Consider the following 24,887-nt stretch of genomic DNA (forward strand, 5'->3'; position numbering starts at 1 on the left):
TAGCTACTTTGATTCGTAAATCGGTCCCTTTCAAGCATATGTGTACTATCAGTGATCCTAATGGTCGCTATGTAATTGTATCAGGCCAACTTTCCTCATTCCATGTCACATTACTGAATGTGTACAGACTTAATTTTGATGACCCTGCTTTTTTTCGCAGAGTTTTTAATCTTTTACCAACCACTCTAAACACACATCTGATAACAGGCGGCGATTTCAACTTAGTTTTAGACCCTGTTATAGACAGATATCCTTCACACTCTGACATATCCTTGGCTAATTCTACCATTGTTCTTAATGATCTGATGGCTTCCCTTGACCTTGTTGATATCTGGAGATTAAAATATCCAATGGACAAGCAGTGCACTTTTTTTCTCACAGGTTCACAAATCATACTCTAGGATAGATTTCTTTTTAGTTGACTCTAAAATAATTCCATGTGTTAAATCAATGAAATATCATAACAGAATAATTTCTGACCATTCAGCAGTGACACTCTCTCTAGATCTATCAGAAATTAAGCCCAGCTATAATATGGTTGTAATATAGGCGGTTTAATCTTACCCTGAGATTATACAGATTCGGGTTTGCGTAATGAAATTCCGGCACTCAAATTGGAATATAACTCAATTCTTTGGAACCAAGTTAATAATAGGTTGTTAAAAGTTAAGCAAAAACAATTTGAACTTGGCGATAAACCAGACAAATTGCTCTCTCGCCAGCAATCCATAAAATCAAAAACAAGGAGGGTGTCGTTTTAACAAATCCCACTGAAATCAGCGATGCATTTAAAGAATTTTATGAAGAATTATACAAATGAAAGGGCTGCTCGGACCCCTCAGCATTAGCTAATTTTCTAAATTCATTACACCTTCTAAAGTTGGGGTGCACAGAGCAGGCAGCTTTGAATGCAGACATAATAATAGCAGAAATACTTGATGCTATTAAATCTTTCCCTGGTGGAAAGGCACCTGGCCCAGATGGCTTTGGACTAGAATTTTACAACACCGCTCCCCCAGTCCTTGTATGAGGCAAATATCTCTCTAATTCTAAAAAAATGTAAAGAAGAAACAAATCCATCGTCATGTCGACCCATATCTCTTTTGAACTCCGATCTTAAAATCTTCACTAAGATCCTTGCTAACAGACTAAATAATTGTATTGGGAAAATTGTTCATCATGACCAGTCTGGTTTCATTCCTGGCCGTTTCTCCTTTTTTAATGTTAGGCGACTAATGAATATCTTATATACCAGGTTTGAGTCTCAAACTAGTATTACAGTTCTTACCTTGGAAAAGGCTTTGACCAAACTGAATGGGACTATATTCTAGCTGTGATTAGAGAATTTGATATGGGGGATACATTCGCCTCCTGGGTGAAAATGTTATACGCCCAACCTACAGCTTCGGTTTTAACCAATTTTAATAGATCATCTCAATTTTTATTACATAGAGGCACCCGGCAGTGCTGTCCTCTCTCGCCCTTGCTTTTTGCAATTGCAGTTGAACCGCTTGCCCTTGCCATTAAAAAGAACCCTTTAATATTGCCCCCAAATTTAGGCAGAATCGATCATCATATTTCTCTCTATGCAGACGACATTATTCTATATCTTCGCAACCCAGAACAGTCTATACCACCCTTGCTACATTTATTGGAAACATTCAGTAAACTCTCAGGTTATTCAGTAAACTGGCAAAAAAGTGAATTTTTGGCAGTGACTAACAATATTGACTCAAATTTTATGCGTAGTCTTCCTTTTAAAATGGCCACAAATAGTTTGAAATACCTTGGAGTTAATATATCCAGAGACCCTAAGGATATATATAAACTTAACTTTTTACCTATGTTAGAAAATCTGAAAAGCAATATAAAATACTGGAGGACCCTACCACTTTCAATGATGGGGTGTGTGAATGCCATTAAGATGGTGATATTACCCAGATTCTTGTATCTTTTTCAGAATTTACCAATTTATTTGCCCAAAAAGTTCTTCAAAACTTTAGATTCTATTGTACTGCCGTTCATCTGGGGCTTTAAAGCACATAGAATATCTAAGCTGCATGTTTGTAAGCCTAGGTTATTGGGGGGGTTAGTTTTGCCAAATTTTCAACACAACTATTGGGCTGCCAATTGTAGAGCCTTAACTTTTTGGCAGGACCCATGCCCTGTTAGTCTTTCAGCTGATCTCCCTTCATGGCTTATGATTGAGCGAGGTGCTTCCAACTCATCTCTCTCCTCATTGCTATTTGCTGCCCCAGAGAAATCTAAAGCTGCAGTAAGATCTCACTTTATGATCAGTATCTCCCTCAGGATATGGCGTCAAATCAGTAAACATTCAAACTGCCAAATACCCCTTTTTTTTGCTCCTGTCTGTAACCATAACCCTGTCTGATTACATAACCTTGTCTTTAAGCCCTCACTACTAGACCCAGTGTTCATATATGAACTATAGGTTGGGCTAGAAAAGGAGTCCTCACCTTGAGAGATTTATATATAGACAACAATTTTGCAACATTTTCTCAACTAAAAGAGAAATATGACCTTCCTGATTCACACTTCTTTAGATACCTACAAATTAGAAATTATGTTCGTTCCACTATGCCAAACTTTGAAACACTGTCAGTTGATTATGAATTACATAAACTACTTGCGTTCCCAATACCCCAAAGTTTATGGCATTAGAACTGGTACACCATTGTCGCTTGCGAACGTCACCAAGGGAGCGAAATCAGACGCGCTTGTTTTCTCAGACGCTTGCAGAAAAAGACTTACCAAAACAAAGTTACTGGGTTAATCTTTTTCATATTTCCTTGGTTGGTAGATGCACCAGGGACCTGATTATAGCACTTAAAACCTGGAAAAGTCAGATTTTCATGATATGTCACCTTTAAATCACAGAGATTAAATGGTGCAGTAAGATCATGTTTATTTAAATGCATGAATTATGGCATTGATTTTAAATAATTATCAAACGATCGAGAGAGAGAGAGGGGGAGATGAAAGTTGTGTGTGTGAATTACCTGCATGAGTTTGGTTACTTCTAAAAGTAAGTAAAACTTACTTACCCCCCCCAATTGCTAAGAAATATAATGTAGTGATTCAGAATCAAAGCAATTTTATTAATAAAAGTTGTGCAGCAGCTTTGACAAGAAGTTTCTGTGCTCCTGAATGTTTCTGTGTGTGCGCTGCGTGATCTCTGATCTCTGTATGAGAGTGACTTGTGTGTGCACGTGCAGCAAAGCATCACATAAATAGGCCTATAGAATGGTGATTAGACTAACTTGAACCTGTGCATTAAACCGTTTTATTACACAGCTCTGTGGAATACTTGATTCGGATTGGTCAGTCACCACATTCCAAGCTATGTTATTCCTCAGTAACAACCGGTAAAAACGAATAGCACAGACTCATCCGGTTAACTGTTGGGAACATTGTTTCTTCGTGGAAGCTTTGCATTTGGATGGTTAATAAAATATTAAAACTAATCTATATTCTCTGTACAAATATTTAATTATGTCATCCTGATATCTCGGACTCACTCCCTCTTGTTTCTTACAAACGCAACTGCTGCCAATCAGAATTGAGTATTCAGTCAGACCATGGTACAATATTTTAGAATTCCTTAGAAAAAACAATAATTGCGAAAACTGAACAATGAAATGCAGCTTATTGTGAATTTTTTTAAAAAGGAACAAAGAAACATTTTTCAACTCATCTTATTTGAGTAAAAAGGAAGTTGCATGAACTTTATAAATGTTCCGTTTTAATTTTAAATTTGACTGAAATGTGTTGTTAAAGCTCTGCGAATGTCTTGACTGGTGGCATGATCAGGGATTGCCAGCCTTCCTCACCCCCTTTACCTCTCCACTTCATCTTCTAAGTTTTTCCAGAAGCTGCGGCCTGAGTTCTTACGAAGTTGTGGTGTGTACAAGAAAGGGTCTGAGATCACTTCAGTGCTGAAGAGGACCAAAAAAAGAACTGGGTTCAATTTGAGTCCACTATACGTAGACTGAGGTCACTTTCAGCTGGTTCTCTTTCTGGTTCACTTTAAGTGAACTGGGTTTGGTTCTTTTAAAATGAACTATATGTGAAAACACCCTTAGTTTGTTGCTAGGTGGTTTCTAAGGTATTGGGTGGTTGCTAGGGTGTTACTTACTGGCCCAACTCAAAAAAGGCTGTTCCTTATGAAACCCCTGTGATTCAGGTTTCTTGGCTTGGGACCTTCTACAGTGCAAGTTAATTGTACAGTATTTTGTCCATCCTACATGTCCTCCAGGTGAAAATAAATTCAGTCACTAAAGCTACAATACTGTTAAAAGTTTTAAGCACTTGTGCAAAAATGCTGTAAAATGAGGATGCTGTCAAAAATAATGTCATAAATATATTATCTTTATCAATTAACTTTTATTAACTAAATTAAATCAACATTTGGTGTGACCATTAAAAGCAGCTTTTGCCCTAGGTGCACTTGCGCATAGTTTTTCAGATAGCTTTGCAGGTAGGTTTCTTGAAGCATCTTGGAGACGTTGCCAAAGTTCTTCTGGATTGAGTCTGTCTCTGTTTGTTCTGTTTCTTCATGTCATTCCAGACGGACTGGATGATGGTGAGATCAGATCTCTGTGTGGAGCACTGGCTGTTGTCAGACTCCTTGTGCAAACAAAAATCTCAGTGGATTATTACAATTAAGGGCAAAATGAATGTTTAGAAATGTAAACTGATATTTCCTTCTGACACACTACAGCAAAATATAGAAATAACTGACTTAAAACCAATTTTAGCTTGTGAAAATACTAGTGTTTTAATCATTTTGGCCACCACTGTACCTGTGTGAGTATATATGAGTATGAGTATACATAAACACACACACATACTACAGTATACAAGCAAAGCACTATCGTGATGCGTTCACTTTGGGAGTCAGCACTTATTGTTTTTAATCTGTTACATCCATTTTTTCCTGTAAAAAGATAGGGTTAGATATAAGAAATGAAAGGCAGTTGATCAGTACAGATAAAGAGAGTGAAGGGAGGGGAAAATTTGGTTGACCCCACGAGTACAACACTGAGAGCAAACCAAAAACACACATGCATGTTAAGTTCACAGCACGACGTAGAGCTTCGAGAGCCAGAACACACAAAAAAAAAAAACTCTGGCAAAGGTGACTGTTTACATCCTTCTTTTGGACACATTTTGGGCCAACTAAGACCGAATATCCGCCAGAGGTTGTTTCTCTGCCTGGCCGACACAGGTTTCTAGTTGAGCGGAGGACAGCCAAAACACATGACTGCTGGGCAAAGAGAGGCCGAGAAATGAAAAAAAAAACACACTGAGGCTCATAAAATTCACTCAAATTAATAACAATGCGAAACAGATGGTACGTCGCATTTCCAAAATAAGATTGAGATTCACAAAGGTTTCATTCCCAACGGGAAGGCCAAATATGAGGTCATGTGCGGAGCTGTGTAAAATATCTATTAATAGGGCATGCTGTAAACATTTTCTGATTTTACGATCCTTCTCCTCTCATTATCTGCAAGGTTGTTAAAATAGCCTTCAGCTAATTTTGTCCTGGAAATGTGGTGTTAGTTTGACAGGGCTGGAGGGAAGTTTGGCCGCTCCGCACCTTATTGTTGCAGGCGTTGAGATTGCGGCTCCACACATATCTAAGAGCTGATCTCAGAGAGCGGGACTCTAATTACTCGCGAGCGAATGCAGCAAGTGTAAATAGAGGGTGGTGAAGACAAAAGCGAACCACCACTCAATCGTCAGCGGCCTTCGGTACGTGAGGTCATCTCTGGCATTTGTTTGTTTTGTGCCATGATATCATCCTCCCCTTTATGAGGTGCAGGGAGATGCACAAGTCAAGCTCAGAAGTTGAGTGTAGCTGACCATCTCTGCCAGCTGTACGCCTGCCTACAGTTGTTCTGTACTTTAAAACTGGTTGAATCATTGTAGTAATAAATATAAATGACACCCAAAATGTATTTGGACACTTGAGAAATAATTAAAATATATATCAAATATAGCACAAGCACACTTTTCCATCACAAAATGAAGTTTATTAGGTTTTAAAATATGAAGCAATTGATAGATTGTTGAAAATGAAGACAAAAAGTCTTGGACATTTTCTGGTTGTCAAATGTTGTGAAACGTGTTCATATGTTAACATGATGAACTACACCATGAGGACACCTGTGGAAACTGACTTCATACATCCATGAAAAATTCTCTTGAGACCAATTTATTCAAAATAATTAAAAAGGTAGCTCAGAAAAGTGTGTGTGTGTGCATAAAATATATATTATTTCTATGTTTGAGATATTTAATTTATGCAGTCAAGCTTGCCTTGGCTGACATCTCAAATGTGAAGGGCGTAAAGAAAAATCAGAAAAGTGAAGTTAGTTCTGAGGCTCTAGCATAATTTGTAGAATTTTAATTTTTTTTTGGTATGTAATGCCATTTACTTGTTACTTTTTTAATTATTATTATTTTTTTAATGTGACTGTGTGTACATTGCTTCATCATTGATTGTCCAAATACTTTTTGGGGCCCCTGTATATAATAATAATAATAATAATAATAATAATAATAAATTAAGTTATATATTGTTAATGCCTTCTAATAATATATTTAATTTTTTAGATCTGATTTTCTTTTTCTTCCAGTCAAGCTTGTATTACACAAGTGTTGCCATGGCTGACATCTAAAATGTGAATGAGGTATGGAAAAATCCCCTTTTCTTGTGGAAATGCAAGTAGATGAAATTAATCCTTTGGTTTTTCAAATCTAATTTTATATTAAAAACCAAACTTGTATCTCTAGTTACTGCATAGGCCAAGCAAGGGCGTTGCCACTGGTGGTTTACAGCTGCACAAATGTGAAGCCCTCTGCTGTTTTTGTATTATAATTACTGATTTCATCAGCCTGCTATTAGTGTTTACCAAAGCTCAAGTCATGGCAGGCTGCCAGTTCAAGAAGCTGTGTTGCTTAATCACTTATTGACCACTTAGATCTCCTCAGAAAGAGGTTTTGAGCATATTGATTCATCTGATGAAGGGGTGTATTGTGTCAGTAACTGGTTTTCTCACTGATTTGACCACAAGCCTGTTTGATTTTTAGTGGAAAGATGTTTCGGTAAAAAAAAAAAAAATCACTTATAATATGATTTGTTTTGTTTAGTGTACGATGCTGTGCGGGTATCAATGATTTCCACCGTACATTTCTGTCTTCAGGGTTATTATTTTATATTTTGAGACTTCATTATTGTTTTTATTATTATTTTCACTTTTTATAGTAATAATAAATCATGAAAACTGTCAAATAATAGGGAAGTCAAGAGAAGGCCCTTAGAAGTCAGGGAAAAATGTAGTGACCAAAAATGCTCGACACGCTCTCTTCATTCATTCACATCCTGAGATGCTTTATTGAAGGAGTTCTTCTGTGTGCCGGACACTCCACTGTTTTCCTTTACTGTATGATCCAAAACACAATAAAAATAGTAATAAATTAATAAATAAAAATTAACAATAAATAAATATATATTTTAGGAATTTACATTTTTCTATAAAAGGTTTCTCAGATCTTGTGTAACAAATTACGGGAAGTGTGTAAAAAGTGTGATTGGTAGTGTACATCTCTTGCAGAGTGTATAAGGGATGTAGTTGTCACAATGTTGATCTTTTATACATCGTAACTATAATTTTTTAGTCCAAAGTCCAATTAAACATGCACTTAATTCAAAACTGATTTTCCTAAGATACACTAAGATGGCAGAAATTGCTAAAATTGCTAAAGCTGTTGGATACACAAGTGAACACAATAAAATGACTGTAGTCTCCAATAAACATTTGTCAGGACAAGGGTGTAATGATAATTTGTGTATTTTACTTTTTATTGTAACACGTTACACATTTTTTTTATTATTATTATTTACATTATTTAATTGGGTTATAGGCGTAATTTGCAATGGTTTGAATTATTTTCTCTGCTGCCACTTACATTTCTGCTGTCATTAATGGTTTTTATGGAACTTTATCTAACGGTTTTATATAACTTGGAGTTTATATAACTCTTCCACGGTTTCAATTGATAATTGTCTCGTTGAGATAACATATATTATTATTGTTGTAGAGTTATTGTTGGAAAATAATTTCTCGTTCGCTCGTGTAAATTGCGACCGCGATGTGTAATTCATACATGTGTGTTGCAGCCGTGATTTTTGAGCAGTAGGAGGACGGGGCTTTAGAAAGATCCTTGCGATTTACCCCTCGGGCCAAACTCACCTCTCCCTTCCCTTTCGCAAACATCAGCAGAAATATCAGTCTGACCAATGGCTCTTATTCTGGGTTGTGCTTTACGAGCAGAACACTCTGTACAAACACACTCTTACTCCAGCCTCAGCGCGCGCAAAGCCAATCTCAGTGGCTACAGTAAGTGGTGTGTTTTTCTTAATAGTTGTGTGATTGGACAAACCATATGTCAGTATCTTGGTCGTCGTACCCCCCCCCCCTGCTCGGGACGTGTCCTTGTTCTTTTTCTGAATTGAAGCAGGGAGCTCCGCAGGTCATGTGTTAGAAACGCAGCAGCTTTACGAACAAACCTGTTGCACGTTGAGTTAAATAACCAAACGGTGCGCAAGCTGCAAAAACTCTGTAAAAATTCACCGAAAATACCCTGTATATTACAAGGATAATGTACGAGCAGAATAAGTTCAACGTGACCACGTACGTTATCTCCAATCGCGATAAATATTTGAGGGTGTGTGTCTTTTGCAAATCAACACGCGCGACCAAACACTTTAAAGTCAAACGGCGTTTCGATTTGACACAGCGTTTTTTGAGTAATATAGTTGGACCCATTGTGTTTATTAATATATTAAAACAAATCATACTGGGGTCAGTTGTAGTATTTTGCAGTACCAAGGTTTTTTTTAATGTTTTGTTTTATTTTTTTAAACACATCAGATTAAAATTCAACACAGAACTTCTTTGCTATTTACATTTCATATGAAATATTACATGTAACACATTATTTGAATTCAATCTAAAAGGGATCTGAAATGTGGCAACAGTTTAATAGCAGGTTAATCATATCATATGTATTACATAAGAAAATTAATTTTTTAAGCATGTTGTCCTGCCTTGTTAAATATCACTAAATGGAAAAAAAAAAGTGGGTACGGTTTAAATTGAATAATTGTGCATTTGTGGACAGGTGCATGTGTGGGTTGTCAAAAAACAAAAACAAAAGAACACTAAATTCCATAGGTTTCATTCTGCCACATACCAGTTTAGCACCAGAGAATGATGCATTTATTTATCACTTCTGTTATGATTTGTTTTAAAGGTATTTAAGTTTTTAGCACAGCTTAAGGTCAGTTTGAGGCTTTTGCTAATGCAGGGTGTGAGAAGTGTATTTAAGATTCCCCCTAAGAGTGTGTTTTCATTCTGAATTTTTTCCTGCACAATATAATGAAAAGGAGTCAGGTGAAGGTGTTCATGTCATTATGGTTTAATCATCTCATTTATAAAGCAGTACACAATCCACATCAAATTTTTAATAGGCTCAGTTTGCAACCTTGCACAAATTTGTGGAGGGAAAAAAATATATAAAAAGAAGTACATACAGAAAATGCACAAATGCCACTTTGGATAGTCATAAACAACAAAAAGCTTGACATAAATAAGTTAGTATGATTTCCTCAGTGTTTTTTTATATTTTTTTCTTCTTTAGAAAGTAGTACACAGGTACACTTCAATGTTTTACACACGTGCAGTGTAACGTCTTCATTACATTTTTTGCCGGTTTTTACTTTTTTCTTTTTCTTTTTTTTTTTGTCATAGTGCCATGTCATGTTCATCACGAAAGCCAAATATATTGTGGCAAAGAAGTGGCTTCATGGACTAACATTGTTCTTAATTGTATGGCCCAGTGTTAAAGAAAAAAAAGGAAATATATATTTATATATACATTATGCTACACAGCAATGAATAGAAAAAAAACCCATAAAATTGACAAAAACAAAAAATAAGAAAATCAATTGGTCACTACAGTTGCACTTTTTTTTTGAATGTGTACTCAGTAGGATTTGTAGTTCATGTGAATTTGCATCTTTATGGCAAAATTAGAAAAAAAAAGAATTAATTTAAAATAAGAGAAAAAAAAAATGTGTGGAATAACCCGGGGATATAATAATACTGTAAAAAAGCATGAAAAACTTAATACCACACTAGGAGTCAGTCCCTTCAGAGAAGAACACCACATGCCCAACGTGCTATAACTTTGGCTGGTAAAATCATATACAAGTACCAATAAACATGAACGGTATTAATGCAAATATCGAATAATTTTAATGTAGCCAGATCACAGAAGGTGAAAAAGTCTGTAATGCTTTTCAAACAGTGACATTTGTGCAACTTAAAAAAATGTCCAAGGTTGTGCTGCTGCTGTTGAGCACAACACTGATACACATGAAGGTGTATTTCTGACTGTTAACATCCTGAGCCAGCCAAAACTGAGACAATGGGATTGTTAAACCTAATTAAAGGGAAATGGTGTATGTGTGTGTTTGTATTTGACACATATATATATATATATATATATATATATATATATATATATGGGCTTGTAAATATTATGTATTAATGCCTGTGTTTTACATCATGGCAAAATAAGAGAAAATAAAATTAGTGGAATAACCCGGGGATATAATAATACTGTAAAAAAGCATGAAACCCTTAATACCACACAGTCCCTTCAGAGAAGAACACCACATGCCCAACGTGCTGTAACTTTGGCTGGTAAAATCATATATAAGTACCAATAAACATGAACGGTATCAATGCAAATATCGAATCATTTTAATTTAGCCAGATCACAGAAGGTGAAAAAATCTGTAATGCTTTTCAAACAGTGACATTTGTGCAACTTAAAAAAATGTACAAGGTTGTGCTGCTGCTGTTGAGCACAACACTGATACACATGAAGGTGTATTTCTGACTGTTAACATCCTGAGCCAGCCAAAACTGAGACAATGGGATTGTTAAACCTAATTAAAGGGAAATGGTGTATGTGTGTGTTTGTATTTGACACATATATATATATATATATATACTTAAAAGGGTTCATTTTGGGGAGACGTTTTGAAAACCGCACAGCAATTCTTCAAGTCAAACGCACTCCATTTATAAATGATTGTGTTTTTTTTTTAATCTTAATATTACATTTAAATGTGCTACATATAAAATGAAAGTATATACATAGGTAGTAAAAGAACAAACGAAACTCCAATTGCACACTGCTACATTGTCTGCTTTTGAGGCAAATATATTCTGTCGAGTGCCAAAAGTTTAGTGTAAAAATTCAGTGCTTATACAGCCTCTCCAAGGCTCGATTTGTATTTTTCAACCGCTGTCCCTGTTTACTTCATAAAGCTCTTGAAGTATTTGATGGAGAAATTAGTCTTCATCCGTCTCTGCAGGGAACAAGGGGAACAAGTTGATTAGCAAAGGAAATAGCATGTCGAACGCGCTTGCAAAAACTTCAGAACGACACAATGCATGAAATAAAGGACAAAGAAAAATACGGCAACAATATTTGCGCGTAAACAAACGGCCATCTCCACGACGCGTTTAAAACAGGAGCGATAGCGCAGGACAGCGCGAATGAAAAGCGAGGAATTTTGCGCGCAAGTATATGCCTGCATTGTGAACCCAGACCCCCTCCTCCTCCCACGCGCACACCCTACAAGAGACCTGCTGACGTGTTACTACAGTGTTATGCATTTGAGTGCCGTTTGACTCGACTGTCACTTGCGCCGTGACAGAACGTCTTAAACGCGCGTTTGTTTTTAAAAGACCAAACCAAACGCTTTCTACAGTGCGAACGCGTGGACAAGCACGCGTCAAGGAACGAACATTCTTAGCGTTTTAGCGTGCAACAATAAAACTGAGAGAACAATTATATATATATATATAAAAATAACATCAGCTATGTTGAACGCGATCTTTTTAGCAATAAGTAACACGCGTTTACATCAATGCATAAAATAAGTCATGCACCAGACAGCGCGCAGCCGCGCACGAAACTCACCTTGTTTACGTTTTGGGATCCGACTTGCTGGGCGCGTGCAAACTCGTCTCTGGACAGCAGTTCGCCTCGGTCGCTTGGACGTTGGCTCTTTTGCTTTGGCAAGGAAGATCTATCGAAAGAATGAAGATTGTGTTAGAAAAGCGACTTCATTTGCGAGCTAGACCGCGAAAGCAAGCAGTTTCAGCATTACGCACGATCGGGAGGGCAAACTGTTTGTCCCCCGAGATCTACGCGCAAATAACCCAAGAGCACCGATACTCCCAAAACATTTACCCTGATCCTCTGTCGACGGTCTTTTTCTCGGCGTGGTCAGCGCCGTTCGGCAATCCGAGCGACTCCCGTGCTCCGCGTTGTCCGAGTCCTCCTGTACGCTCGTTGTCAACAAGTAGTCGTGGTTCCCGTTATGATCCACAGTCCCGGTCGAGGTATCCCGTTTTGCGTGAGGCGGTCTGGTGTAAAACTCCGGCCCCTCTTTCGCGTCCACCTGTCGAAGTCGTAATTCCATTTTTCCTTGGACGCTTTCTCCATCTCCAGCATATGCTCCTTGACGTCCCTCGCGAACTCTTCGCGATCCACGGAGCCGAAGAGGTTTCTGCAGACCGGCGGTTTGGCGTGATCCGCCTGCCTCGCGTCCACCCTCTCCAGCGTCGGGCTTCCATTGGAGACGCGCACTTTTGACATTTTGCACGTTAAAGTTCGTCCCGAGAATCGCAGTCGCAATTCGAACCAGACGCTGTCTAACTAAGAGCGTTCCTACTTCCCGAGAAAGCCGAGCGAGACGCAGAGCGCACGCATAACAAACGCGCGAATGCGTGCGGAAAGACTAAGGCGCGTGGAAAACAAGTCATGAAAACAGCGCGCGACTCCGGTGCCGTCTCGTAGTAATTCCGAAGAAAAACAGACGAGTCATTCGAGTAGGCGAGCACCCAATATGGCGATCGCAAGTAAACTGGCAGGGGAAAAAAAGATTGACAGCGAAGGCTATTTAAACAGAAGACGCTTCTCATTGGCCGGCGGAGCGCGGGGCCCGCCCATCAGTGAAAAACTATACAAGTACTAGAGACTCGCGCTTCCCGCAGTCTCGTGTTGCCAGGTGCGCTTATTCTAAGCCAGCGACCCTGGTTTATGTGCTATTTGGTGCAAATGTCGTGAACCCTGGGACCCTCGAGATGATCTAAAATGAGACGCACGGTCATTAAAATTAGTGAAAGCGAGAAAAAAGGGAGGAAACAATTGAGTTATTTGAACTCAGTCCTTTAACTATTGTTTCTTTTGAAGAAGAAACCATTCTTTGAAGAAGTTGGCTTAATTTTAAAAGCGTGACCAGCAAAAATCACGGAAATGATTAAAATGCTGTTGACATTTCTTTGAGGAAAAATGCTTAGTTTTATCAAGCTGTAAAATATTTCAGAAGTCAGAGAGAGCTTTATTGATAAGTATGTTTACACACAAGGAATTTGTTGTAGGGTCACAAGCTTCCAGTACACAGAGCAACAAGACAGATATAATCAAAATTAAGATGTGAATAAAATACACACATGTATATATAAATAAACTAAATTTATGTAGAACAATAAATTGGAAAGTAAAATAAATGTTGTACAGATGTGCTCTAAATAAAATAGAATAGGAAAAGAATAGAATAAGATGTAGGGATGTACTAGGATGTAGGGTGGTAACAAATAAATAGAAGGTTATTGCACATGTTTTGTAATTGTTCATGAGGTAGATTGCCTGGGGGAAGAAAGAAACAATTAGAAATATTGTTTTCTTGTAAGTTGAGTAAATGAATAAATTACAGAAATCCAGCAAATCATTTGCCCTTAAATTAAAATGTAGTTTGAAAAAGTTGTGCAAATTAAATAAGGGACGTATGGCTTTTAAATATTGTTATGGAAAGCGAGAGCCTTAGCAAAAGGTTTACAACCTTTTTCACTTGCAGTATGAAATGTTGATCTGGCAACACAGCTGCAAATTGTCTAAAATCAGCAATGCTAAATGTGTCATCAAGGTGTTAAAAAGATAATAGCAAAAGTTTATAATGTGCATGTGATAAAGCTGTAATGCACAATACGGTGTGACTTGTTATCTCTGCCAAGTCTGAGGTCATAGTTGGCAGGCAGCTTATCTGTGGCAGACTTTGGCATTACCAGTAGTAAGTAGCTGAAATGTTCCAGGCTCAGCACCACCTTTAGACTTTCTTTTCAAGAGCATCTCTCTATTCGTGTGTACGTTTTAGCGTCACCAGTGAATCGTGTTGGGTTCTGTGGAAAAGTTTCAATCTATGAATATCAATGTCACACATTAATATATGTTCACTGCTGGTCCTCGATGTATTTAAAAAAAAAAGAAGACATGATGATATTTAGTAATCAGTGTGTATAAAAAAAAATTGTATTTACTTTTTTATAGACTTGCGCTAGAAAAGGAAGTTTTGTGTGTAATGTGTTCATTGGAGGAAAAGTTGCTGCAGTGTTGGAACATGATGATATTTAGTAATCAGTGTGTATAAAAAAAATTGTATTTACTTTTTTATAGACTTGCGCTAGAAAAGGAAGTTTTGTGTGTAATGTGTTCATTGGAGGAAAAGTTGCTGCAGTGTTGGAAGACACATGGCTTCACTGCCGTCTAGTGGGTGAACTCGATGGTGTGTAAAACCTCCATGAAGTGGGGGGGAAAAAAAAAAACCTGTGGGCATCTACAGAACAAAAGTTGTTGAGTAGGTCTAAATGTAATTCATTACTGTATAAATGGTGGGAGTTTGTAAAAAAACATTTTTTGGACCAAAAATAAAGGGGTTCTCTGTCTTGAAAGGAAGAAGTGCATAACCACTTCTGGTCACCGTCTTGGAGGCCGGGGGGGGGAACCACGGTCATGGTTCCCCTTCTTTCTTCGGGTGCTATCATCACTCTCCTCTTCACTGTTGTCTCACCACTTTGTTTGCCATTCCACTCTATGCTCCATCTGGTCAGCTGTTCCATTCTCCAGCAATGCCAATGCTCCATCGTTGGTCTGGTCAGCCATTCCACTTCGGTTTCACCTTCTCTCTGGTCTGCTCCTCCTGCTCCACCCTTGGTCTGGTCCTGTCAGCCACTCCTCTCTGGTTCCTCTGCTCCATCATCTCTCTGGTCTAGTCTGGTCCTCCAGCTCCTCCTCTGCTCTGCCCACTGCACTTGATTAATTGTGGAGATCTGGCTGGATTTGAACCAGGGACCTCTGGCATTGTTTGCCAGCGCTCAGACTGCTGAGCCACAGATCTCCAGCTATGCATGTGCTGGAACTTATACTTCACTACGTACCTGTGGTTTTTGCAACTGAGTCGGGTTTAGTCAGGCTGAGCCTCAACTTATAGCCAGAAGGATCTGGAAGGAGGCAGGGCCGGAGGTGTGGTGTAGCGGTATGTTTGCATGCTGATGCTCACAACAGGTTTGCACTCCAACAACCGGTTCGAGACTCACCTACATCATCAGACATGAATATATCAGTCATTTCTCTTTTCAGCCATCAAGTAATAGCAACCGATGACATAAACATCATTTATTCTATAGTTGCTACATGTGACAAGGCATTTATCACCATCATAACACTCATTTGTAAAACTCAAAACAGTAAATGACAGCACAGAAATGATTTGAATCAAAACATGGTTTGCTGCCTCCAGTTGCGCAAGACAAACACAAATATAATAAAACAAACAAATAGTTAATATTGTGTGTCTAGCCAGATGGCTCACTAGTGTCCTGACTAAATCAATCTAGCATCATGAAGAGGACGTCTTCTGGACACTCTTTTTCCTCAGCACCTCGTTCTGAACCCGTTCTGGAAACTGCCAAAGGTGGTCCCGCACACAGGGCAAACAAAAGCGCTTGGTGTAGAACAGACTGCAGTCCTGTCAGAAAACAAACACAAAAACACAAGCTTATTGATATGTTGACATTGCTTTCAATAAATGTATATCATAATGATCCCGATGCTGCCATCGTTGTTCTTCACTGCGTGCCGTGCAAGCATAAAAATATTGTTTGATCTATATCTTCAGAATTTTGAACATAATGGAAGAGATGGAGGATCATTTCTATACATTATTTCTTTCATTGAATCATTCAAAAAGGAGGAAAACTAACAGCCTATTGGAGAGTCATGTTTTTTGTTTCTTATCAAAGCTACACGTACCGTTCCCACACACACCGTCTTACTGCACAGACAGCACTTGGATCCTAAAACCAGAAACTTTTCTCTCTCTGGGCTGAAGGGATCCTTCATGCCGTAACATTCCTCCAAGAGCCTGCAGGACAAACGACAGCACAAAAGCCCATCTCAATCAATGGCAACACATCGTGCAATTATTCAACCACATGCCTTGGATCAGATATTTACATCAAAGTACAGAGTGTTAAATGGCCTACTACAAACATACTAATAAGCTTTCTGTCCTTTCTGTGTCTGTTGCGATAAGCACTGACTTCAGGAAACACGTTTTACAGTTCAGGTCGTGGAAACACTGTCAATTGTTAGACGACATCATCTCCCACATGGGACAAAACAGAACACAAAGATGATTTCATATAAATAAATACATATTAAATGCAAGTGTCTGCTTTAATGTTTCAAATAACATTTGGGAAAATGAAATGGATCCAAAAATGGGTGAAAATGTCCCACTGTCATTCTGCATAACAGATATTTAGGTGCAAATTAAACAACATACTTATTCTAACCGGTACTTATTAAAATATATAAAAGTAAACACTACATTTTATTATTCTATTTTTTATTATTCAAATCGTCTTGCTAACTAATTAGTAAAATCTAGTAGTTTGAAGATTGCTGGCAAAGATTGATAAAATAGACTCTTTAATGTCTAATGATTCTTGTACTAAATATGTCTATTTATAAAAAAAAATTTAGTGTTTACAATATATTTTCAAAAGAGTTTCACTGAATGTTCAAGTGGGTGTCCTCTGTAAATCACAGTATGAGTCTGATTATATATATATATATATATGAAGCTACGATCAAAATTTCTATTGCTTAATAAAAAGACATGGCTCTCCAATAGGCTATTGACTTTCCTCAATTTTGAATGATCAAAATTCCTATTGCTTAATAAAAAGAAGTGACCGTAGCTTCATACCAAAGGTCTCGTGGTTTTGCTATAATACCAATATTATTATTAATAAAACAAACAAACAAACAAACAATATTATTATCAAGCTCCTATAGTGCTTTGTGATGTTTGTGATGTGAATGTTCAATATTTTGCTGCATGGTGTCATTCAAAGTCAAATCACTTCATTATATACGAGCACACAAACATCGTACGATCAAAAAGAAATGCTTTACACTAATTATGTACTTCATGAACTGGATTATTTAGAATAGTACCGACCTTTGCCAAATGTCACCCAAGTTACTCTGACAGAACACGATTTTACAGCGTGTCATTTTCCTAATTTTACTTTACAAAGTTTATTCACAATATGTCCACGTGTCAATAAGGTTACAACATTAAATCATATCAAAAAGAGGGAATATAATAAGCAAAAAATAAAATGTGCAGCTGGTGATAGTAAGAAAATGTGGAAAACACAAAAGAATGTATAGGAATACAAATAATTTTCAAGGGTGTGTGGAAAACGAGGGACAGTTTATCATTAAACCCTTAGATATAGCTAATTATTTTAACACTTTTTTTCATTAATTAAGGTGAATGATTTAGCATGTATAGCAACGATTTACAAATAGTGTGTAATCCTATTGTTAAAATGATGAAAGATAAAATGTGTTGTTTTAATTTTAGTCCCATTGATCAAAATACAGTAGAACAGATGTTGCTTTCAGTTCCAGATGACAAATCTTGTGGAGTTGATTTTTTGGATGGTACATTTCTGAAAATAGTAGCTAATCAGCTCTCTCAACCAATTTGTCATGTATTTAATAGATGTTTGCTTAGTGGTGTATGTCCGAATCTTTGGAAAAAATTTAAAATTATACCATAACTTTAAAAAAAAAAAAAAAAAGGGAAAAACTCACTTTTCAGATCCTAACTGTAGGCCAATTAGTATACTTCCTATTCTGAGCAAGCTCTTGGAGAAGATTATTTTTAAGCAAATTTTACAATCTTTTAGAATGAATGGATTACTTACTAATTCACAACATGCTTACAGACCAGGACACTCCACAAGTACCGCTCATACACATGACAGATGAATGGTTAGCATGTCTAGATGATAAGAAATTGGTCGGTGCTGTTTTAATAGACTATACAGTAGCTTTTGATGTTATTCACCATGATATTCTTATTGCTAAACTAAAATGTCATGGTTTTTCACTCACAGCTCTTGATTGGATTGGAAGTTCTCTTTCTAATAGAAGACAGACAGTGTTTTATAATGGTTCTTTCTCAGAGGCTAAAAATACCTATTGTGGTGTTCCACAAGGGAGTTGTTTAGGTCCATTACTGTTCTCTATCTTTATAAATGATTTACCATATGTTGTTGATAAGGCAAATATAGTTATGTATGCTGATGATTCTACAATGTTTTCTGGGTCAATATCACTGTAGGGTGCCTTTTGGTGTCCTGTACATAACTAATTTGCCATAATAACAACATAAAAATGACTATGAAAGGGTGTGTTATATTAGGCTAAGTTGTTAGATTCATAACAAAAGCATTATTTGGCTCTTTAGATACAATTTCTAGATTTTTTCTAGAGGATGCTTGTTATTTTGCTATATCCCATGCACTGCTCGTTAAATTTGAATGAGAGTAGAATATAGTCCAGGGCTGTCCAAACTCGGTCCTGGAGGGCCACTGTCCTACAGACTTTAGCTCCAACTTGCCTCAACACACCTGCCTGGATCTTTCTAGTATGCCTAGTAAGACCTTGATTTGCTGGTTAAGGTGTGTTTTATTGGTGTTTGAGCTAAACTCTGCAGGACAGTGGCCCTCCAGGAGCAGGATTGGACAACCCTGATATAGTCAAATCATAAAATGAAAAAAATGTTGTTCTCTATTAATATTTTGCTAAATTTTTGTTAAACTCAATTTGAGTGTATTGATCATTTGGTAATAAAAACAATATTTTTATTTATTAAAAAAGAAGAGTTTGTCTATGTCCCTTGAATGGTTGTCCACCCTGTCGTATTGGGGAATCCGCCCCTTTAAGAAAAGGCCATCCACTTTAGTGACATCAAGACAACAGATTTTTTGTCTCTTCGGTGGCGGGAATTTCAACCGATGAGGTGAAATTTGTTGGTGACTTTTCAATTGACAAATTTTCTTCTTATGAGTTTGTTTACTTGCTTTGCCAAAGCTTAACATGTCCACCCTGTCAACATAAACTATGCCAGAAGTGATTAGAATACAGTATTTTCAAAATATGTAAGTTTAAATATACCAAATTCTCTTCAACAACCAGACTAACTATTTAGCTAATCACACTTTGTTGTAAGCTAATATGCTAATTGAAGCTCAAAATGTCCACCCTGTCGGCCACTTAGACATGACAGGGTGGACACAGCCATAGGCGGAAATCCCGGGGGGGTCGGGACCCCCCATCTGAGGATTGTACCCTCTTAAAATATGATTAAAAACCACGCTGTGTATTGTAAATAACAATGTTTTATACTTTAAATAATCGTGAAAGTAGTAAAACAACACAAAAGGGGCAAAAATGTGTTTTAAGTTTAGAAACATTTTGAGTCTACCCCTCCCTTGCCTCACAGTGCTTTGGTCCAAATGCCTGCTTTCCTCTTTTACATCACCTGCACACAAGTCTGGTGAGAGAGAACAAAGTTAATATTGTGGAACTCCAGTAAGTAAGGCTGTCTATTTTATTCACTTAAACATCAGATGAAGTGATTATTTTCTCTTTATGATGTATTTTTCGATGAATCCGCTGTTAGCAACAATAACGTCACCTGCTTGATGGAAAGGGTTGCCAGGTTTTCACAACAAAACCTGCCCAATTGCTACTCAAAACTAGCCCAAACTAACCACGTTTCGAGGGGGTCCCCCGGTAAAAATCGCGCTCCATGGACTAAAATACACGTTACTGGGGTCACTTCAACCCGCGGACATGAAAAACAACCCGCGGCAACAGTGATAAAGTAGCCCAATTCCACGTGAAAACCGCGGACTTGGCAACACTGTGAAGAATAGTCATGTCTACAACGGACACAAGCGCTTTTGCGGCGCGACAACAGCTTGAAGTTGTCTAATTTGGCACGGTCTCCCTGCTACACTAATAGTAGTAAGGCTTTCCTCTGTATATAAATATACTTACAAGTACAATTTTAGCTGAATTATTTGTGTCCCCTTCAAAAATTGCTCTTGAGAAATTTTATGTCTATTGTCCCCCCCCAACTATTAGACTAAATTTACGCCCCTGGACACAGCATTCTTTTGCAGATAATATTGCAATTTATAGAAATGTAATATTGTAATTTATAGAAAGATCTGCTGTAGATAATATTTTGTAACTTATAAAAACATCAAATCATTGCTCTTTCTCAGGACATGCCTCTGAATGCAGCAGAAATTACACGGCAATACAGAAAACATTGGGATGCAAACCCCGAACGAAGAGAAGCATACCTTAAGAAAGAAAGGGAGATATGGAGGAAAAATAGAGATACAGGGAAGAAGATGGGTATTAATGACCTCACTGAGAGAGGAAAACCTGCTCAAATGAAAAACAAATGGAGGGAGGCAAAGAAAGCTGCCAGAGCTAAAGCCAGAACAGTGGAGTTGTTATAGTTATTGTTTGTGAATGTATATCTAGATTTCTTTTCAGAAGTGTGTTTCGCTCTATTCATAATGTGGTATTTACATGGAGTTTTTAGTTAAGATGTACTGAATCTATATGAATTTAAAGCAGCACTATGTAACTTTTGGCGCTCTAGCGGTTAATAAACAGAACTGCACACACACTCTGCTCCGGTTCAGAGACACGATAGCACGGAGCGGATCGGCGCGAGTCGGCGCAGACCACAAAATGTATCGGAGCTATTTGAATTCTACACAGAATGCAATATTTTATAGCAATATGGATGAGATTGTGGCTGGCATACCCTGTCAAATGCGGTTTTACGGAGCTCAAAGGCTCTGAACGCCTCTAGCCCAAGCTGTGATATAAACGAACGCTATTGGCTATTTTAAAAAGGGGCGGGGATGCTTGATTGGTCCCGCCCTGTCTTCCTGCTTCAGTTAAAATGACGTCAACACAGAGTAACGCTGCATGTTTCTAAGCATTTCAGGGGACCTTTAAGTAACACCATGACAAGTAAGCTATTTTGCTCAATATTCCCACAACGCAAAAAAAAAAAAACATTCAAAACACCTACAGAGTGCATGCATTATGTGAAGTCTAGTGCGCGTGCGCATTTAGAGTGCCCTCTTTCACTGCATGATTCAGTCTATTAAAATACATTCAGAATGATCACAAATTCAAGACATGGGGCAGAAAATGTGTATATTTATACCACTTCTTATAGTTAATCAATTTCACACGGAAGAGTGCCTTTTTTTCTCCAAAAATTACCATATAGCCTACAAATGTAATATTGATTTTTTTTTTTTTTTTACAACAGTTCAATAAACAAGAAGTTAATTAAGAGACTTGCATTTTAGACACCATATTGCCTGTTTTTGCTCTATTTCTACAACAAAAATAATTATAGAAGACAGACAGTGTTTTATAATGGTTCTTTCTCAGAGGCTAAAAATACCTATTGTGGTGTTCCACAAGGGAGTTGTTTAGGTCCATTACTGTTCTCTATCTTTATAAATGATTTACCATATGTTGTTGATAAGGCAAATATAGTTATGTATGCTGATGATTCTACAATGTTTTCTGGGTCAATATCACTGTAGGGTGCCTTTTGGTGTCCTGTACATAACTAATTTGCCATAATAACAACATAAAAATGACTATGAAAGGGTGTGTTATATTAGGCTAAGTTGTTAGATTCATAACAAAAGCATTATTTGGCTCTTTAGATACAATTTCTAGATTTTTTCTAGAGGATGCTTGTTATTTTGCTATATCCCATGCACTGCTCGTTAAATTTGAATGAGAGTAGAATATAGTCCAGGGCTGTCCAAACTCGGTCCTGGAGGGCCACTGTCCTACAGACTTTAGCTCCAACTTGCCTCAACACACCTGCCTGGATCTTTCTAGTATGCCTAGTAAGACCTTGATTTGCTGGTTAAGGTGTGTTTTATTGGTGTTTGAGCTAAACTCTGCAGGACAGTGGCCCTCCAGGAGCAGGATTGGACAACCCTGATATAGTCAAATCATAAAATGAAAAAAATGTTGTTCTCTATTAATATTTTGCTAAATTTTTGTTAAACTCAATTTGAGTGTATTGATCATTTGGTAATAAAAACAATATTTTTATTTATTAAAAAAGAAGAGTTTGTCTATGTCCCTTGAATGGTTGTCCACCCTGTCGTATTGGGGAATCCGCCCCTTTAAGAAAAGGCCATCCACTTTAGTGACATCAAGACAACAGATTTTTTGTCTCTTCAGTGGCGGGAATTTCAGCAGCAGAGGTGAGTAAGTTGCTAACTTTTCAACTGACAAATTTTCTTCGTATGAGTTTGCTTACTTGATTTGCCAAAGCTTAACATGTCCACCCTGTCGCCATAAAATATGCCAGAAGTGATTAGAATACAGTATTTTCAAAATATGTAAGTTTAAATATACCAAATTCTCTTCAACAACCAGACTAACTATTTAGCTAATCACACTTTGTTGTAAGCTAATATGCTAATTGAAGCTCAAAATGTCCACCCTGTCGGCCACTTAGACATGACAGGGTGGACACAGCCATAGGCGGAAATCCCGGGGGGGTCGGGACCCCCCATCTGAGGATTGTACCCTCTTAAAATATGATTAAAAACCACGCTGTGTATTGTAAATAACAATGTTTTATACTTTAAATAATCGTGAAAGTAGTAAAACAACACAAAAGGGGCAAAAATGTGTTTTAAGTTTAGAAACATTTTGAGTCTACCCCTCCCTTGCCTCACAGTGCTTTGGTCCAAATGCCTGCTTTCCTCTTTTACATCACCTGCACACAAGTCTGGTGAGAGAGAACAAAGTTAATATTGTGGAACTCCAGTAAGTAAGGCTGTCTATTTTATTCACTTAAACATCAGATGAAGTGATTATTTTCTCTTTATGATGTATTTTTCGATGAATCCGCTGTTAGCAACAATAACGTCACCTGCTTGATGGAAAGGGTTGCCAGGTTTTCACAACAAAACCTGCCCAATTGCTACTCAAAACTAGCCCAAACTAACCACGTTTCGAGGGGGTCCCCCGGTAAAAATCGCGCTCCATGGACTAAAATACGCGTTACTGGGGTCACTTCAACCCGCGGACATGAAAAACAACCCGCGGCAACAGTGATAAAGTAGCCCAATTCCACGTGAAAACCGCGGACTTGGCAACACTGTGAAGAATAGTCATGTCTACAACGGACACAAGCGCTTTTGCGGCGCGACAACAGCTTGAAGTTGTCTAATTTGGCACGGTCTCCCTGCTACACTAATAGTAGTAAGGCTTTCCTCTGTATATAAATATACTTACAAGTACAATTTTAGCTGAATTATTTGTGTCCCCTTCAAAAATTGCTCTTGAGAAATTTTATGTCTATTGTCCCCCCCCAACTATTAGACTAAATTTACGCCCCTGGACACAGCATTCTTTTGCAGATAATATTGCAATTTATAGAAATGTAATATTGTAATTTATAGAAAGATCTGCTGTAGATAATATTTTGTAACTTATAAAAACATCAAATCATTGCTCTTTCTCAGGACATGCCTCTGAATGCAGCAGAAATTACACGGCAATACAGAAAACATTGGGATGCAAACCCCGAACGAAGAGAAGCATACCTTAAGAAAGAAAGGGAGATATGGAGGAAAAATAGAGATACAGGGAAGAAGATGGGTATTAATGACCTCACTGAGAGAGGAAAACCTGCTCAAATGAAAAACAAATGGAGGGAGGCAAAGAAAGCTGCCAGAGCTAAAGCCAGAACAGTGGAGTTGTTATAGTTATTGTTTGTGAATGTATATCTAGATTTCTTTTCAGAAGTGTGTTTCGCTCTATTCATAATGTGGTATTTACATGGAGTTTTTAGTTAAGATGTACTGAATCTATATGAATTTAAAGCAGCACTATGTAACTTTTGGCGCTCTAGCGGTTAATAAACAGAACTGCACACACACTCTGCTCCGGTTCAGAGACACGATAGCACGGAGCGGATCGGCGCGAGTCGGCGCAGACCACAAAATGTATCGGAGCTATTTGAATTCTACACAGAATGCTATATTTTATAGCAATATGGATGAGAGTGTGGCTGGCATACCCTGTCAAATGCGGCTTTACGGAGCTCAACAGCTCTAGCCCAAGCTGTGATATAAACGAACGCTATTGGCTATTTTAAAAAGGGGTGAGGCTGCTTGATTGGTCCCGCCCTGTCTTCCTGCTTCAGTTAAAATGACGTCAACACAGAGTAACGCTGCATGTTTCTAAGCATTTCAGGGGACCTTTAAGTAACACCATGACAAGTAAGCTATTTTGCTCAATATTCCCACAACGCAAAAAAAAAACCCATTCAAAACACCTACAGAGTGCATGCATTATGTGAAGTCTAGTGCCAGTATCTTTTCATTTTTTAAATCATCTCAAATATCAGTATTCAATTGTTTATGTTTAATATATCAAATTATTTATGCATTTGTAACTGCAGGTTAAATGCATTCATGTCCTGCATT

At 37.6% G+C, this 24,887-nt stretch overlaps 1 protein-coding gene and 1 pseudogene across 3 annotated transcripts in view; both read right to left on the reverse strand.

Annotated features, from left to right (window-relative positions):
• Positions 1-10,667: 10,667 nt before the first annotated feature.
• Positions 10,668-12,886, reverse strand: LOC107695895 (cyclin-dependent kinase inhibitor 1B-like; annotated as a pseudogene).
• Positions 12,887-14,606: 1,720 nt separating this feature from the next.
• The window catches only part of cdpf1 (cysteine rich DPF motif domain containing 1), a 13,309-nt gene continuing 3,028 nt past the window's right edge, over positions 14,607-24,887 (reverse strand). The window contains exons 2-4 of one of the 3 annotated variants that reach the window (XM_016495995.1): positions 16,279-16,375; positions 15,893-15,979; positions 14,607-15,548 (exon numbers count right to left, since the gene is read on the reverse strand). In XM_016495995.1, coding sequence (XP_016351481.1) covers positions 15,432-15,548; positions 15,893-15,979; positions 16,279-16,375 — 301 coding nt within the window. In that variant the 3' untranslated portion in view covers positions 14,607-15,431. Of the gene's footprint in view, positions 15,980-16,263; positions 16,376-24,887 lie in introns of all 3 variants that reach the window. The other 2 variants (XM_016495994.1, XM_016495996.1) reach the window with 2 other exon arrangements.

Source organism: Sinocyclocheilus anshuiensis, unplaced genomic scaffold, assembly GCF_001515605.1.
Source record: "Sinocyclocheilus anshuiensis isolate Anshui unplaced genomic scaffold, SAMN03320099.WGS_v1.1 scaffold538, whole genome shotgun sequence".
In the NCBI taxonomy this organism is placed as follows: Eukaryota; Metazoa; Chordata; class Actinopteri; order Cypriniformes; family Cyprinidae; genus Sinocyclocheilus; species Sinocyclocheilus anshuiensis.